The sequence below is a fragment of the Platichthys flesus genome, chromosome 20 (assembly GCF_949316205.1).
Source record: "Platichthys flesus chromosome 20, fPlaFle2.1, whole genome shotgun sequence".
Taxonomy (NCBI): Eukaryota; Metazoa; Chordata; class Actinopteri; order Pleuronectiformes; family Pleuronectidae; genus Platichthys; species Platichthys flesus.
Window position 1 is genome coordinate 12889722 of NC_084964.1, and position 17729 is coordinate 12907450.

At 43.9% G+C, this 17729-nt stretch overlaps 2 protein-coding genes across 3 annotated transcripts in view; one reads left to right on the top strand and one right to left on the bottom strand.

The window, feature by feature from the left end:
• dock1 (dedicator of cytokinesis 1) overlaps positions 1 to 899 on the bottom strand; it is a 160912-nt gene extending 160013 nt beyond the window's left edge. The window contains exon 1 of one of the 2 annotated variants that reach the window (XM_062413855.1): positions 644 to 899. In XM_062413855.1, the coding sequence (XP_062269839.1) occupies positions 644 to 686 (43 nt within the window). In that variant the 5' untranslated portion in view covers positions 687 to 899. The remainder of the gene's footprint in view (positions 1 to 643) is intronic. The other variant, XM_062413856.1, reaches the window with a different exon arrangement.
• Positions 900 to 7274: 6375 nt separating this feature from the next.
• c20h10orf90 (chromosome 20 C10orf90 homolog) lies at positions 7275 to 17267 on the top strand. Its single transcript, XM_062378759.1, has 9 exons — positions 7275 to 7320; positions 7625 to 7719; positions 8367 to 9684; positions 11206 to 11358; positions 11680 to 11798; positions 12152 to 12323; positions 13105 to 13168; positions 13418 to 13505; positions 15600 to 17267. The coding sequence occupies exons 1-9, from the start codon at positions 7275 to 7277 to the stop codon at positions 15636 to 15638; spliced, it is 2094 nt and encodes a 697-aa protein (XP_062234743.1). The 3' UTR covers positions 15639 to 17267.
• Positions 17268 to 17729: the final 462 nt, after the last annotated feature.

The following is a 17729-nucleotide window of genomic DNA, read 5'->3' on the forward strand; positions in this document are numbered from 1 at the left end:
TTAACATAAAATAAATCACAACACTTTATCGTGGTAATTATCAGAATCGTTAGATATATAATTCTGGGCTACATTAATCAGCCCCTTGGTCACATTATTCCAATAACAAAGTTCTTGCAGCTACAGATGCTCTTATTGTGAAGCGTGTGAGTCTTGATGGATTGTCTACGGAGGGTGGGTGAGCGCTAAACGGGACGCGGCCCTCTCAGGTGAGGACGCCTGGTTCCATCTGCTGTGAGGAAGTCACAACAACTAAGTCATAACAACAACAACAACAAACAACTTTTCCCAAGCAACAGCGGGAAAAAGTGAAACCCTCACAAGGCCTCGGGACACAGGAAGCAGCGCTGCGACTAGGCGCGCCTCTGTTCCCACACACACACTCACTCCTCTTCCTCACAAAAGACTTGACATTCCTTGATTTGTGTTTCATGCAAACGAGCCACGTTGCAGATAAACTCTCCCTCGGCTCCATGAGGACGGTTCCCCGCCATGTTCCCCTCCACATTCAGCCGCTTTCACTCTTCTCCTCCAACAACAACAACAGCAGCAGCAGCAGCAGCGGCGGCGGCTTCTTCCCAAACTTGTTCAGCCTCGGAGCTACGAGCTAACGATGGAGCGTGGAAGTTTTTCTCTCACGTACCGACACCGTACTTCTCCTTCTTCGTGGGCACCCAGCGAGACATCCTCCGCGTCGAGGCTTCCTGCGCGTCGCCCGCGAGCAAAAGGTCCAGACGTGACCCCCTCGCCGTTGATAAAGTCCAGCCTGTCCCTCGCTCTCTCTTTTCCTCACTTTTCTCTGAGCTTGGAGGAGCAACCCCGGGCAGCCATTTTCCTCCAGTGACAGGACGCTCCGCAAGGGGGAGGAAGGGGACGCAAGTTTTTATTCAGCTTCACAACACACACACGCACACGCCGAGAGTAAACTACACAACTTGTAAAAAAGTTTTGATCAACTTAGGTTTCAATTAATATAAAGCAGCAATTTACTGCTATAATCACATTAAAGTATAATAAAGTGTAAACTGAGGCGTCAAATTCATTCAAGATAAACTCTTCATTCACTACTTCAAATATATATATTTTTTGAATTTTTAAGGTTGCAATTACTTTTAAATCAAAAAATATATAATGTACAGAGTGTGTATATTTATTAGGCAAACTTTTTTATCTGGCTATTGATTTATTTCTATATATAGATATATAGAAATATAGAAATACATCATACAATGTATTTACTTAATTATCTATATCTTATTATTTTCTGTATTTTTATAATTCACTACTTTTATTATTTTTCATTGTAACTTTTCCTTACAATTCTTAGTTTTTGTTCCACCCTTGTTTGTTCACCTGCCTTCAGTGTTTCCTCATTTCAAATCAAATAAACATTTGTTTACGTTTGAATTACTTATGTTCTACAAAGCCCTTTGTCTAACATTGTTTGTATAACAAGAGATCTACATATTAAGTCTTACTGATTGGTTAGTTGACAGCTTGATCGATTGAAAACATTATTTGATTGGGTTTTATTCTGTCATCAAAAGTATCTTATACTTGCAATACTTACACCGAAACCCAGATTCAATGGAGATTGAGATTACTGAATAGATAATAATTATATATATTTTTTGCATTAATTGCACTAATTAATTAACACAGTGTAAGAAAGTCTGCATATAATGAATAAGATGGACTTTGACTATGTTGCATGGCGTTTTTGTTCTTTTTTTATACATTTTTTTAAAATAAAGACAAACACCAGACAAATAGCACACAGTGCTTCATCTTATCTCGATATCACACTCGTTGGATATTATGAAACAAAAATGAATTTCCCCACCAAGACATGTGTCTATTTCCCCTTTATAGAGATATCCCCATGCACGTGGTAAAACACACACCACCGTGAGAGATGGCTCTTGAGACGGTCTCGCAGGCCACAGAACTAGAGCTCATATGTGCACTGTGTCCACTTCCTTCCTGCTCAATGAAGTTAGCCAGTTACCCTAGGCTGCAGTGAAATACCAAGAATAATTTCTCAGAGCTGCAGGTGGTTATTAAAAGACAAGGGGGGGGCACCACTGGTCTCCACTGTATTTTTCATTCGGCTCATCTTTGTTTGTCTCCGTCGCACCAATGCTGCTCACCCTGCTGCTGCATCCCACATTTCGGAGAAGTCTCTCAGACTTTTAACCCCATGCCCTCTCATGCTCTCCCCCTCCCCCCCACTTGTCGTGTTGAAACACTGCCAGCAGAGGGCGATGCTGCTTTCAAACTCATCTTAAAGAAGCTACTTGTTTTGAACCTCACTTTAAGATGAGTTTGCTAAATTTGTCTTGATGTTATGTCCCAGAGACAGCAGACTAAAAGTTGCAAATTGATTTACATCCCTTCATAAGGCGTCTGCGTCTGTCTCCTCAACTTCATAAGGTGTCCAAAAAGAGATCACAGCGATTGATATTCATAGTATCTGTCATATGTGTTTTTAAAAAGATATTTACAAGATGTTATTCCCCCGAGTGGGACTGAAGTTGCATTGAGAGGTATCTGGGGACCGTTGATCCACTGAGAAACACTGAAATTCATTAAACGTCAAAGCAGCTGCCAAATCTTTTTTTGTTGATGTGTTAATGCCTCTAAATAAAATCTGAAGCATGAGCCTCCCTCTCAAGCTTTGAGAGAATTTCCTCTCTCTTGCCTTCACTCATGCATCGTGGGACATCATGTGGGTCACAGTTACTTATCTAAGAGCACACTGGCCCACTTTTAAGGCAAGTCACATGGCTGGAATATAGAACCTCATCGTCAGCCACAAGCCACGAGATCACAAGGAGGAGCAGAAACGGGGGTGTTCAACAAATCTGAAGTAGTAAGTGAGTCATGGAATAACATGGATAATTTGCTCATTAGTGACGCTCTATCATTTCTAAGGATGCCTGAGTGTCAGAGACTTTCACCCCCCCCCCCCTTTGCATAATGTGCGTGACTTGCATAAACCCAAAATTAGACGTTTTAATAATTAAAACGATGAATATTAACGATGCTCTTTTTTTTTAAATGTTACGTCAGGCGTTGCATCAACAAGTGATCGCCCACCCCTCTGTCTCCTTCTATCTCCCTCCCTGAATTGGAAGTTCAGCCCTTGCACTCAGTAACTCTTTTGTTCGCCGTAGCATCCCTCACATTGCTACATGCCTGACCGGAGACAGTACTCACCAGCACCTAGTTTCTATCAAGAGAGAGAGTGTTTACTTCCTTTCTCACTTAGGACTCGGGAGAGTTGGGAGCAAGAGGAAAAGGATAGTTTGGCAGTAACTGGTAAGTGATATCTGCAACACTGTGGAGTGATAACAGCAAGAACTTCTAGTCTCCTATATGGCTGATATTCATTTTCACTATTACCTCTGTATTATATAATTATAAATATTTATAAACTCTACTCTGATACCTCAACAGATCTGAAACAAAGATGAGCTCCAGCACTCTTGTTTCCACTAATTCCTCACAGTGCCTTTCTGGAAAGCGTCATATTATAGAGTCCAGTTGAGCCAGGCGATTCTCATTAATACCTCCACTGTAAAAGGCTTTTATTGAACGCTGAAACTTGAGAGCGGTGAGTGGTTATCTGAGCTCCAGAGGGATGTCTCTCCGGAGGCCAGCTACCCACCAACGAAGAGCACCGGGCTGGAGGAAGTCAGGAGATGAGTCCTGCTGGGAGAGCTTGATATCAGAGGGGGAGCACTTGCCCCGTGTTTCTCGCCCCCCATGCACACGTCGGAGGCCCCAGAGTGCCATCGAAGGACGCCAGCTGGACGGCTGGCTGGAGCACCTCCAGATGATGCAGAGCGACCCCCTCAGAGCCCCAGTTCACGATCATGTTCCAGTTTTCAATGCTCGGACCACATCCATGGCAACGCTCGACAGAGAGCCAGCAGGACGTACCTGGAGGCCTCGGGGGACTCCATCCTACAGCAGGGCTTCATCTTCATGCGGGAGTCCCAGTCGGTGTGAGAGTTCACTGGGGAGCCAGGGGTCCCTCCGAACTAGTGTTTTCCCTTCTCCCGAGCGCAGGGGAAGCTGCGAGAGAGTCCATATCATGCAGGCCCCGAGCAAGGAGCAGGCTCAGCTCAGTTGTGTTGCTCCAGTCAAAATTGGGTGGCTGCCAATCCAAAGAAGAGTGATGAAGGTGGCTGATGCTTGCCAAAACCAAAATCATTTTTTGGACCCCGCTGCTGGCCAGGTAAAACACAATGTCTAACAAACCCTGAGTATGTATTCAGAACATTTTCCAACAGAGCATTTTCTGATTCCACAGTTCTGGGAATAATTTAGTTTTATTAGTTGGATAAACAATCCAGTTAATTTCAGCAGTGTCAGGTTTCTATCTCGTATGGAAGAACTACTTTTGACCAGAGATACTTTTTCTCTTATACAAACGTTATGCAACTTGTGTGTGTGCTCTTGAGAGTTGGCCCTTCATAAAATAGGCCTTTGCAAAAACGTGGACTGATTTAACTTGGATTAGACTTTGACATCCTCTCAGGCTGTGCAACTGTGAGCCTTACAAGTTATTGAGTAAGTTAAGTGTAAGCTCTGCAAGACTGCAATAAAAGCACTATGTGATTGAGGTGATGGTGCATATAGTGTCAGGTAAGGCAGACTAACACGCATAGTGCCACTGAGAGCCATTTGTAAACGAGTCTCAGTTACCGAGGGAACCCTGGCATCCTTAAAAACAGCTTACTCTGCAGGAACTCCAAACATTCTCCCAAAAAGGTTTACGACTCATTTGGAGCCGTGGCGGCAGAGATTGAGCTTTGTGCCCTGAGAGGATGTGATGCAACGTACGGAGAAAACTCAATGTGCATATTAGCCAGTGAACTGAAAATATGACTTCCAAATCGAAAAGTTTCTGTGCTGTTCTGGAGATCCGGCTGAGCGGATGCACAAAGCACACCCCTTCCCTTGTGACTCAGAAAATGTGTTGAAATTTGCTTTGGATTTTCACCACGGTATAGCTTCAGCTAATGGATTTTGATTTTTGACGGTAACTCATTCTAAGAAATTAAGAGAAACGGTTAAATGAAAAATTATGAAATTGCACTTTCTTAGAGCTCTTTGAGACGATCGTTGTCGGCAGGCTAAATATGGAGCTGCTGGTTAGCTCAGCTTAACGGAAGGAATGGAAATAAGGATGAACCCTAATGGAATGCTTTGGTTTTTATAAATCAGATGAATTATGAATGAATTGAACTTTGCAGGTGATGGATATGTTTTGTTAGGGGAACAGAGACAGGATACATCTTTCCTTGTTTTTTGGTCTTTTTTCAGAAATTTCCTTTTTAAAGTATCCAACATTTTCTAGCAAGGGATAATTTCACTTTTTTAGATCAAGTATTACAGATGCAAAGGTACATCCTATAATGGGCTTTTTTATTTTCTACAGGTCAAACTGAAACAATCCATCACTCCAACTTTTCAGAAGAATCGAACTTCACCGAAAGTGCAGGGTAAGTACTGACCCGCAAAGACTCTCCTTCACTTTACAGCTGCTTGTTTAGCCCCTGAGTTTTAAACTGAAGATACCCTCATACTTCCAACAAATGCATAAAAATGCAAGTGTGATCATTATGTAAGAGATCTACCTTAAAGCCATACAAAACTAAATTAAGAGTAACTAAACCTTCCCAGAAAAACACAAAGGTTACATTTTGGTTGATGTTGAGTGCCTGATCAGTGCTAGAACAAATATGGCCGCGGGGTAACTGCAGGGGGAAATAGGAGCCTATTTCAGGGCTGACTTGCCCCATAGTTTACCTGCCTCTAATCCTCTCCTTGCAGCGGGTCACCACCCGCCCTCCTTCAGATGCGCCACAACGACCGTCTGGATAATCACCTTATAATCACTAAACAAAGTCAATTTTCAAGTACAACTGATCCCGACTGTTGTGCCATGGTATTCTTGTAGGATTGCAGGTTGGGGAAATGGGCTCTATTAGGCCTGAGACGCTGACAGAGAGCGAATGCGAGGGGAGGGAATGCAGGAGGGAAAGATTCAGACTGATTAGAGAAGGTAGCCCGTTAATGTTTGAACAGAGAGCCCCGCACACTCCCCGAGTTTGATCTGAGGCTTGATCTTTCAGCCTTGTCCTTGTTTATACATAGATTATCCTGGCAAGGCTGCGGCAGCTCGCAGAAATCAAAGCAACTCATCCATGGGCGGCAAGAAACTTTGATAGAAAATGTAAAGGCTTTCAAGAAGTCTTAGTTTGAAGCCACATGTACAGATTCCCTAGAGTCCATATCTTAGGTAAGACTGTTTTCAATCAATCCTTATGAGCCATAACTGTAAATGTCTGTTCACCCATTGCATATTGACGAGTGATTGATATAAAAGCAACTTTGGCTTTTGCATTTGACGCACAAACTCAATTATAAATCTCTCTCTCTCTAGTCAATCGGACGGGTGATAAATATTAATACTTTCAGATACTTCACAGTGAATGATGATGCTCTGCAGGTGCATGTAAACACCACGGCTGAAATCCCTGCAATTAGCAAAAAGAGATAAATATCAAACAAGAAAACCAAAAAACTCGCTAGTTGCCTTCGCTCAGCCGTCAGCGCACAAGTCCCCATCTGAAACCAAATGAAACTCTCAGAAATTCCAACAAACACAATTGACTCAGTTACACTCAGCGAACAAATTAAACCCCCCCCCCCCTTCTCAATCTTTTTCTCTCTCCTTCTGGTTATATAGCTGACAAGTCCTGTGAAAGTAGTTTTAATCAGTCTCATGGTTTCATCACAGGCACTTTGCAGCCTCTCCGCCTCAATAAAAGTTCTGTTTAACAAACTTAAAATAGGCAAATGATAATTAAGCAGAGTCCTCTGCTCCAAGGGCCTTCGTGTTCTGACTCGCAGGCCAATTCTCACTCCGCTCACACTTACTATTTAGGTAAAACTCATGAGGATGAGGAATTAAGTGGTTGGGTGGGGACATGAAAAGGTGTTTGCCATAGAGCCTTTGCTACTTTACTTTCCTCTGGGATATTAAGATCAGCTGTTGTTTCAAACGATTATGTTTTGCTAAGCCGGCGGCGGTGAGCCGAGAAGCCCGCAAGCTGAGATGAGACACAAAGTGATGACAGACAATGTGTCAGGACTTACATCCATTTTTGTTTTGTTTTTCAGCTGTAATCACATCTACAGAGTGGTGCAATTTTTGCCTCATCTCTTGTTGTGTCCCTTAAAAAAAAAAAAAAAGCACCATGGATTATCTGCACTGCATCCCAAAAAAGAGAGGCCGTCGCCATGGTAACAAGAGCAGGTGGAAATGCAGCCAGACAGGCAGCTGGGGGGGGCTGAGAGGCAGAGCAGTCAAGTCCTCCGTCTCCTGAGGGAACAGAAGAGTGGCTCTGAGGTGGTGGTGCTGGTGCTGGGCTCACTTTACTCTGCCAGCGTCAATTATTGACAGTGTCAACATTGTCATACAGTCAGAGGGAGGCCTGTTTGTTGTATGTGTGTGCGTGTGTTTATGTGTGTGTTTGTGTGTGTGTGACAGAGAGCACGTCTTGTTAGAAATGTGACAGTGGGTCATTTGTTTTGCCCTGATACCCAGATGGAGAGGTAGAGGGAACTCACGCCGGCACGAGTCCTTCAGGTGCAAAGACGTGGCAGCATACAGCTGATCAAGGCTCTCCTGTTACTAGACAGGTAACTTATTACACTTGTGAAAATATAGAGATAAGAGATAGAGATAAACACCTTCTCACATGCAAGTAATAAATGCCTGGATCTCATACTCATGCTTCCAAATGATTGATTGCTGGCATGTTTTTTGCAGCTTTGATAAATTGAGGTATCAACGGGGGTCACACTCGAAACCCCTGTCGGCAATTACAACAGGGGCGAATCTGTGTTTATCCACAAAACACCATCAGAATCCCCCCCCCCGGGGACCTAGAATCGCAGCTTTTATTTTTTTGCATCTCACTTTCTATCGAGGCATAGAGTCTCATTGTTATTCTGGGAGGGATAAGTCACGCTGTGTGCAAGCTTTGCCTGCTGCTACTTCTTTTGCTACTGGGCCAGTCACTGTGTCAAGCATGGGAAGAGTCATCTGACTTGAGAACAAACAGCAAAGCCCCGAAGAAAGACAGCTGACCCGCTGCTGAAATGTAGCATTAGAGGGATGTCATTATGTCAATGTCTCATGAGGTTGTGCTTTTCTGTATTTGCAACTTGTAAACAACAAGTGAAGAAGTGAAACCATTTAGCATGAGACATAATGTGGTTTGGTTTTTTTGTGCGTAATTATGGATCTTTATCAGATTCAATCTTTTTGTATCCACATGTTATAGGTGCCAGAAAAACAGAGCTGTCCCCCTAACGGAGGGAGCCGACCATTGGGCTGGCAGGCTCTGAGGCGAGGCTGGAATACTGTCAGGGCTTCCGCTTTCCCTGGACACAGTCGCTCCATCGAGCTCCCCTCAGGGACCAGCTCAGATCCCAACGGAAAGTCCCCCCCGATGAAAACAACCAGCGTACAGCCCCTCAAGTATTCTCCTCTGCATCGGACGACTTCCACCGAACCCTGCAGACCGCAAACTCTCACGCAAGGGACGAACTGCGCAGAGACATACAAGACCCATTCCTCTTCATATAGGTCAAACAGTGTTCAACCAATAAGGGCAACAGCCCCGCTGCTCAGGTCCAACAGTAGCTCGCAGCCCGCACACATCCAGACGAGCTCTGCTGTGACCACACTCATCCCTCAGAACAAAGCTGGCTTCTCCTCCATCACCATATCCTCCAGGAAAGTGAGCAGATCCAACAGTCTGCCCAGCTCCAGTCGCTCTTCCCTGTGTGGTTCTCCGCCCCCAACCCTCCAGCCCATGGATCCCAACTCCAGGCATTTCACAGTGCAGAGGAAGGCCACCATAGTCAAAGTGACGGAGCAGAGGGTGATTTCCATCCCTGCCCCAAGCACCACAAGATTAGATACGCCACCAGCGAGCCAGGGTTTGGACACAGTGGTCCAGAGAAGAAAGGCTACCATCATCAAAGTGACAGAGCACAGGGAGAGCTACAGTCCAGCCAAGGTGGGGTCTGCAGCGAGGCTCCCAGGGTACAGACACAGCTACACAGAGGGAGGGTACCAGGACAGCAACACCTGGGATCAGGGAAACCGTTCAGGGCCCTCGTATCCTCATGTGGATTCCACCAAGAAGCCAAACCCCTCTTTAACACCAAATCCAGCCACTTCAGATCTAGAGAGAAATGGCGGATCTCTACACCGGTCCACACTGAGCCTTTTTGTGAGCAGCCCTCCTGCCATAGCATCGCCCACTCCCTCAGAGATTTCCCCGAAAGCTGCTGGACAGAGATCGGGCCGGCCGCACAGACCACTGAGCTGCTATGGCAATGTGTTCGGACACACCGAGCCAAGCAGGGAGAATGTGACCCAGCCGCCTGCCAGGAAATTGAGCTTTGGGCATCCCGGTACCAACCCTGTCAACCACAACAGTCGTTTCATCAGCCCCGGATTGATAGCGAGAGAAGCAGATCAGCTGGTGGCCCACACCCTCACGCCAAAGAGAAGCGAGGAGGAAAGAGTGGCAGCAGCGGAGGCTGCGGCGAGGAGAGCGTCTCCCTGTCTGACTCTCATCCAGGCCCCTGGTAGGTTCCTCTGTCGCACTCTTCTTGTCAGCACACACAGGCTCCCTTTGTCTCTAATCTCCATTTTCAAAGGACTGTATTGTCTAAATATCCACTTCCTTTGTGCCATTTGTGTGTTCTGGCTTGAAGTTATTAGACACGCTGCAGCACTCTGTGGCTGAGCCCTCAGGTTTGATATTGCTTTTCACCTTTGATGCCTTATTGATAGGCGTTGTATGATCGCATTGGGATGATTCATTGCACGATTCCTTTATCTCCGGCGCGAGAGCAATTGACACTCGCACCGGAGACCCATGCTGATGTCAAATAACATCCTCGAGACACAGAGGCCCCATCAGCACCTACAGACGCTTTCTCACTCCTTATATTTTCCCACGCATCTCTTTGCATGCATTATCCTCTCAAGCACCGCTTCTCACTGGCAGCGCAGGGGAGGCAGAGGAATCACAAACACAGTGGAAATAAAGTGGAAATGCATATTAGTGTGTATATAAGTGTATATGTATGTATGTGTGTATTTTTGTAGCCTATTTGTGTATGTATGAGTATATGTATGTTCCTGACGTATAAATGTGTAATTATATGGTATATGTATGAACGTGTGTGTTTGTGTGTGTGTGTGTGTGTGTGTGTGTGTGTGTGTGTGTGTGTGTGTGTGTGTGTGTGTGTGTGTGTGTGTGTGTGTGTGTGTGTGTGTGTGTGTGTGTGTGTGTGTGTGTGCGAGTAAGAAGATTTGTATCAGTAGTAGTAGTAGAAAATTAAATATAGGTAAAACAGTCATCTGCTATATTCAGATGAAGTAATAATATGAGGAGAGAGAGAGAGTTTTCTGCTGATCGAGCATTTCTTCATACACGACGTCTTTCCTCCCTGTGACATTATTAATTATTCTTAATCACATCCATTAAGAGTATCATCGATTAATTACAGAGGCCTGAGGCAACATTATTTAAATTCAATGTTTGATAGAGTCAGCTTCCAAAATGAGGCAGGACCTCATGTAACAGTGTTAAATCAGTTGGCGGCTGACAGAGGCCAATTGGGCGGCTCCTTGTGGTGGGTCTATAGAAGCAGTGGCGGATCTAGGATTTGTCTACATAAGGGGTCATAAGGGGGCCTCAAGTTGAACAGAGGCAGAAATTACATGTCCACAATCCATGCACAATACCTGATTCAGTAAAGTGCATATTTAAGTCACTTCTTGTTTACAGTTTGTTCTTTAGCTTCAAGCCAAGCGACACATCGTTGAGGTTCTGAAAACTGTTCCTTGTTCAAGCACATTGTGAACTCTGAAAAAACTGTCTTGACAAACTTTCATATTGGTTATTAGTATCATTAGGAAGTGGCTAATTTATTGACAATGACTACCATCAGGAAAGGGGGATTTCAGGGGCTAATCAGATATATCAGTAAGGGACAGTGCCCCCCTGATCCTCCAGCCCCTGCATCAGCCCCTGGTTATAGCCAGGGTCACTGTTTTTGCGTCCTCTTTAGTTACATCAAATATCTCTTGTGTTTCAGATCCCAGCTCACATCAGTCTCCACAGGAAGTGCTCGCACTCAACGCAGCGGCCGTCATAGCAAACATCAAACTCCAAAGACAACTCAGCAGGAAGAAAACACCGAATGGAAATCCTGCGAAGGACTCCGCACCGTCACTCCAGGGAAATACAGGTATTATTACTTCTCTCTTCCCATCATCCATAATCAGAATTTTCTCATGCTGTGAAAACATTGATCTTTTTTAGAATCAACTCCAAATGTTGCAAGTGAAACACTTTGCTTTCAGGGCTTTAGTCTTTATTTAAATCAATAATGATACAGTGAAATTCCTCGGCTCTTGCATACTGCGCCTGCTCGGTTCATTCCAAGATGTAATATGTCACGGCAGGCCCAGAGGGCTGTTGAGCAACTGTGCGTTGCAGAGTCTGGCACGTGGAGCCATCCAGGTGTAAATGAGACAAAGACAAATCATATTTTCCTTTGTTTTGACAGAGACAAGTATGAAGACTCATCCCGATCGAAGCCCTGTCCGGTGTCACAACATGCCTCACGCTGCTGTGGTTCCACTGAGCGTTGACCATGAGACGTCACATAGAACTGTTTCTCTACAGGTGAGTTGTGAGACAATAAAAACAACAAAACAAAGGAAAGGATTGAGGCTTTAATCTCCAAACAAGAATGTTAAGTGAAAACTAGAATGGTGCTCAATAGAGTGCATACCTCCGCCAAGGCCCAGCAGTCTCCTTATGAAACCACATTTAAATTCATTGGACCCAGATGAATTATTCTCTGGGAAATCAACAGAAATGTGGAAGAAAAACACCTTTGTTAAAGAAAGTGAAAGTGGAAGTTTCCTGGATCCGCACTGAAACTTTTTTGGATTTTGTAGCAAAACCTTTGTGCCTTGAAAAATCCCTCTGCCATTGTGAGGCTGTATCGATTAGTATGAGTCTGGTTTTGTCAGGAAGCGCTGCAGAGGTCCAGACCCGGCTTCATCCGCCGATCCCAAGGCCGACTGCAGGAGCTGGAGCGAAGGTCGCAGGAGAGGAAGAGGAGGGCGGGTTCGGTCACCAGTCGATCAGGTGTCGCTAACAGGCAGAGAAGAGCCCACAGTGTCCAGTCCAACTCTGTGAAAGGTAGTGAACCAGCAACCACCCTCACCCACTATACTGCCCATAGTGTCTGTGCAGCTGCAGAGACTATTCACCACACACACACAGATAATACTTCAAACTCATCTTCTAGATGGAGCTATGATGAAAAATACTATAAATACTTGAAGTAAGATGAGAAACAAATAGCTTTAGTGCATATTCAATATACCTCAGTGTGTCTCTATTGAATCAAGATATCTCAGAATGATTGTCGGAGCCGGGTCTCAGTGGAAATAACTTCAGTGACCTTCAAATGTCATTTAAGTCTCGATGCAGTGTTTCAGTCTGAAGAGATTCCCACTCAGTCAGAGTTTAATTTAGACCTTGAAGAGTTTGAAGACGAGCGACAGAGATCTCGTAGCGCTCTCTGCCCTCTAGTGGCTGAAATGGGACAAACGCACAAGTAGGTCAAAGCCAGCTGGGAAAGTGACAGATTCAAGACAAGGTCAGAGTCACATGATAATATAGGATGACATCTTTTAATTGTATTAATATTCATGGGAACTGATACAAAATTATACTTAAAAAAAACGTCTTAAAATGCATGTAGAAGAGGAGTAATTTGTGCCTTTAATTCAAATAATTTGGGTTATTCGTTCTGAAGATTCCGATACGATCCTAGGTTTTCTTTAAGAGAGGAAACCTTCAGTTTCTTCAAACACCGGAAAACAATACAGCCGTCACTTTGAGCCTTCAACTGAGTCAGCATGTGTGTGTGTGTGTGTGTGTGTGTGTATGTGTGTGTCTGTGTGTGTGGGTCCAGATAACCTCGTCAAACCCAGAGATAGAGTCATTAACGGGAAAGAGCCGCAGCTCGGATCCAAGCCGTGAGTCCCATCTCTTTCTTCCTTTCACTCGTTTTCTTTCCTTCCCTGAAGACGTATTGAATAAGAGGATATGATCTAACCTGTGGATTTCTAAAGAATATATTGTTGTGGAATAGTGTTATGGAAAGTGAATGACAGCATGGCACCATTAAGAAACCACTCACATGCATCTATAAAAAGTATTTTTAAAAGACTTGTTCTTTTTCCAGCAGCATCTCACTCCCAAACTGACTGTTTCTGTTACAGCAGGTTTGCAGAGGTGAAGAGAAAAAAGGATGAAGAGAAGAACAGGGAGGTGTGTTTGACCAACAGACAGCGGGTGGAACTTTTCAAAAAGGTAATAGTGAAAAAGGTTCTTCTATATACACACACACACACTCACACACACACACACACACACACATACATAATTCAAACCCACAACATTTAGTTTTTTATTCTTATGGAGAAAGGACATAAACGTTAAGCTACTTTGTATATACACCTGTAGCCAGATGACACACAATGCACAGCATGTGGTAGTACACCATAGTAGTGTGCAATGGGAAACTTGGCTTGCAGTCAGGTGCACAAGATAAAAGACAATACACAGTACCACTATTACTACTAATACTACTAATACATATAATAATTATAATCAACGAAACCTCTTTCACCACGTTTAAGAATGAGAAATAAGAAAGATGGTATCCGCCCACTAATCCAGATCGGCACCAAAATGTACTGAGTTTTTTTCTTGACCCATTCCACATCTTTATACCGATTTTGGTTGAAATCTGTCCTGTAGGTTTTTTTTTCTGTTATCCTGCTAAGTTCAGAAAGTGCAAGACCATTAAACCATAATCTTTCTCTGCTGAAATGACTAAAACAACATGAGCAGGTTTATTCTTCTCCTATCACAACCACTCACAACAGGAGAAGTAACTGACCCTTGTGCGCCAGTGGTCCTCACTTCCTATTTAATCATCGTTCCTGCCTATCAGGCTTTTTCTCTCCTGACGTTATTTAAACACACAAGCAGAAATGATGCCCTGAATCAGCACAACACATGAAAAATAAGCAACCAAGTGAAAACAGCTCGCCACAGTTTTAAAAAAGTCGGCTCTGTACTTCCCCCCCGAGATGCTGAATGGAAAATTAATTGTGTATATGACCCACAGGCAATTGGGCGAGTAATCACACACCTTTCTCTTACAAGCCCAATTAGACCCAGCAAAGGGTGAAACATTTTGCATTAATGACCACCACTAAAGGGCTGCAGTAATAATGCAGCTTTTCCTCTCTTCACAGCAGAGCCACGGAAAATAATGGCTTGAAATTGCCCACCAGCTCTGGTCTGGTTAATTGAAAAGGCTGTTAACGAGCTGGAAGCACGGGCCTGAACTTAGATGACTCTTGAATGTGGTGGAGGAGATGATGGTGCATTTGTTTCTTCTGTTGAAGTCGGCTTAAATAATAATATCTAATAGAATCTTGTGTTTAATCTCTGGCTCAAAGGCATTGAATAGTGTCTTTACCTGCTCTCATAATCCTTTGATACAACAAATTTGGGTATATACAGTTTTGTATCAGTATATATTTTAATTGTTTCTCCACCGTTTATTCAAGATTGTGATCATTGTCACACAATCATCACAGTAAATAAATAAAATAAAAATAAATAAATAACAAAACAACAACAACAACAATTTAAAATGAACTGTAAAGGTCCTAGACATTTTTACATTGTGCTCCAAGATTTAAAGGAGTTTGAGTTCATCCTTGCTGTTACTTTTGTATTCCACTAGAGGTCGCTGTTTATAAACTTTTGCTGTTTTCATGCACCTCTCCCCAGCAGTGTGATGATAACCTCAAAGAATAAACTAACGCTTCTATTTTCATCAAGTGAAGTGGGTGTGTGTGTATTTTTTTGTATTTTTATTCTATGCTAAATAATTAACATCAGTTTTATTCGCCAAAGTAATTGCACTCGCCTGCAACCCCCCCCCACACACACACCCTACACGCTTCTCGCTCATTATGTGGAGAAACTGTGAACAGTCGGCCTCATTGTGCAGCGAGTATGAGGCATGTGTCCCCTGGGGAACAAAAGGCCCTTCAGTGGCGGAGAGCTCCGGTGCGGTGCCACCATTCAGCCGAGCCGCAGACAGACACGGCTGCTCCACCCACGCTGCTGCTGCTGCTGCTGTGGCAGATAACACAGGGGGCGATGGGCCCCTGCCAGAGGGCCCAGCCGGCCCTGAGAAAGACGAGCTGGAGACCTGAAGAGTGTGGGTGCTGAGGACTGTGATTCACATCCGAGGCCTGAAGATCACGCCGGTGTGTGTGTGTTTGTTTGTCTGAGTTTCAAGGGCTCCTGTGTCACCTCCGCCCATCATTCTGCCCCTTCTTGTTTTAGTAATCGGACTATTCCTGTTTTTCTTTTTTTCAGAAACTGTTGGATCAGATCCTTCAGAGGAGCAGCAGCTGAACGACGGATGAGGACGATGGCTCCACTGCAGCGTCGTGCAACAGACTGAAGACGTGAACTTTGCCTTTTAACTGAGCTGAATATGAGTTTGAATATCAACGTCGGCCTCGATATCATTTGAGCCTCATCTCAGCTTCCGCCCCTGTTTGTTTCTCTCCTTCGTTACAATGCATTTGTGAAACAGAGCTCGACATCAGAAAATAAGAGAAATCTTTTGAAACATCAGAAGGTCATCTAACAACAATAACTGCTGTTTTGCTTCTTTTTTTTTTTTTTCACAACTCCCAAAGACCCTTCTGTCCAAAAGTATTATGCTCTCAGATGCACCATGACAAAATGCTTTTTATCTTGTTGCAATAATACTTTTAAGCTCCACAACAATAGATATTTGGCAGAAGTTGCATATCTCCTTGCTCATTTGAATAGATAAATACCTTATGATACATTTTCAAATGGTTGTTTTTATGCAGGAGGTTTAAAGGGTCATGTGATATTCTAAAAATACCTTCACAACAGTGTTAAATGTTGTTAAACTGACTTTCGGGTGCAGATTTCCATCCTCTCCATCTCTTAGGAATGGAATAACAAATGAACATGGTCCAGATGAGTGTATGAAATCCTGTGTCCCCACTCTGCTCCGCCTGTAATCAAACGTCTCACTGACGCTGATCAACAAACGGACTGATCCCACTTCGATCTCACATCCGCAGCGGAGTGATTCATCAGCGTTATCTTGTTTTCACTTGATTGCAAATCGCCATTCTCGGCAGAATACTTAGTGTAATGGGACGCAGAGGAACCGCTAGCCTCACGATAAAGCACCGATGTCCTCACGCATTGCACGCAGCCACTTTCACATGATCTCATGTGATTCGAGGCAGTGATATGAGACAAAATAATTCACTGTGCTCCGTTGTCCCATCCAGGACAGTCTTCACCCGTCCTCATGATGCAGCCGAGAGGCAGACAGATGCCTGAAATGGGCCCTGCTGTCAATAGTGCCAGCCATTAGCAGTAAGATGGAGGAATGTGACCCCTTCTCACTGGGAAATGCCCCCCGTTAATGGACAGTGGTGATTTGAAAGGAGCTTTTGTCCCGTGATGGATCGCGGACCTGCCACCGCAGATTTAGATTTGTGTGTTTTGATCCAAAGCGTATGTGTGCAGCTCGACAACATGATGGAGCTGGCTGTAAATCAAGAATGAAACCTATGAATATTTATTTTTCCGGGGAGCGACAGACAACACGGCAGATGCTCTTCTTCATCACTCTTCGCTGTTATTTGACTCATTAGCCGTTAAGTGGCAGCTCTATCACAGTCCAGATGTTTCATCCGTCAAAATTTACGCTGATGTCTCGGAGAAGACAGACGACTGCTAACTACTATTTTTGAAAACCTGGCTTCACGTCGGTGCGTATCAATGTGTGGGTGTGTTTGGACAGTTGGAGTCTACTAATAACAGCAGCAGTGTAAATTATATTGATAGATATGATAGCTAAGTAGTCTACCCACTGCCGACAAAAAGATTGTTTTACTGTCTTAAATGTGATATCGACATAACTGAATTGTTTATACTTCAACTATGCATTTTTCTATTTTAATCAAATTATATGTATTTTATATGTGAGTCGTGTTTGAATCTTGTTTGTTTAACTTACACAAGCACCGTGCACTAAAACACACATTAATCTTTGGACAAAAAACAAAACAAAAAGAGGGGGGGGGGGGGGGGGGGCTTTCACAAAGTTGAGAATAATTATGGATCCCTCTGTCCTATAGGGCACCAAAAGAAAGTTTTATTTTACTGCCTTTAACTCTATGGTCCCTCTCCAAACATCACCTGCTTCTTAAAAAGTACAAAAGATCAGCCATTGAATCAAATGAAACATTTCAGTGTTCTTCTACTTCCAATCATATTTGAGCCTGAGAACACAGTCAGGATGAAACTGAGCTTACTGAGCACCATTTCCAATAAGGCGACAGTGTGTGATGGCTGTTAGTGGCATATTGTCCCTGAAATGCTCCGGGAAATCCTCAGGAACCAGGCCTGTGTGTGCACATCTGCCCGTTCTCTGCCCGAGTCCTCCTC

Bases quoted from the DNA above. Each gene is read 5' to 3' on its own strand.
- c20h10orf90 (XM_062378759.1), top strand. From the start codon at position 7,275: ATGGATTATCTGCACTGCATCCCAAAAAAGAGAGGCCGTCGCCATG. The intron at 7,321-7,624 runs GTAACAAGAGCA...CCTGATACCCAG, and splicing joins AAAGAGAGGCCGTCGCCATG to ATGGAGAGGTAGAGGGAACT. The intron at 13,506-15,599 runs GTAATAGTGAAA...TCTTTTTTTCAG, and splicing joins GGGTGGAACTTTTCAAAAAG to AAACTGTTGGATCAGATCCT.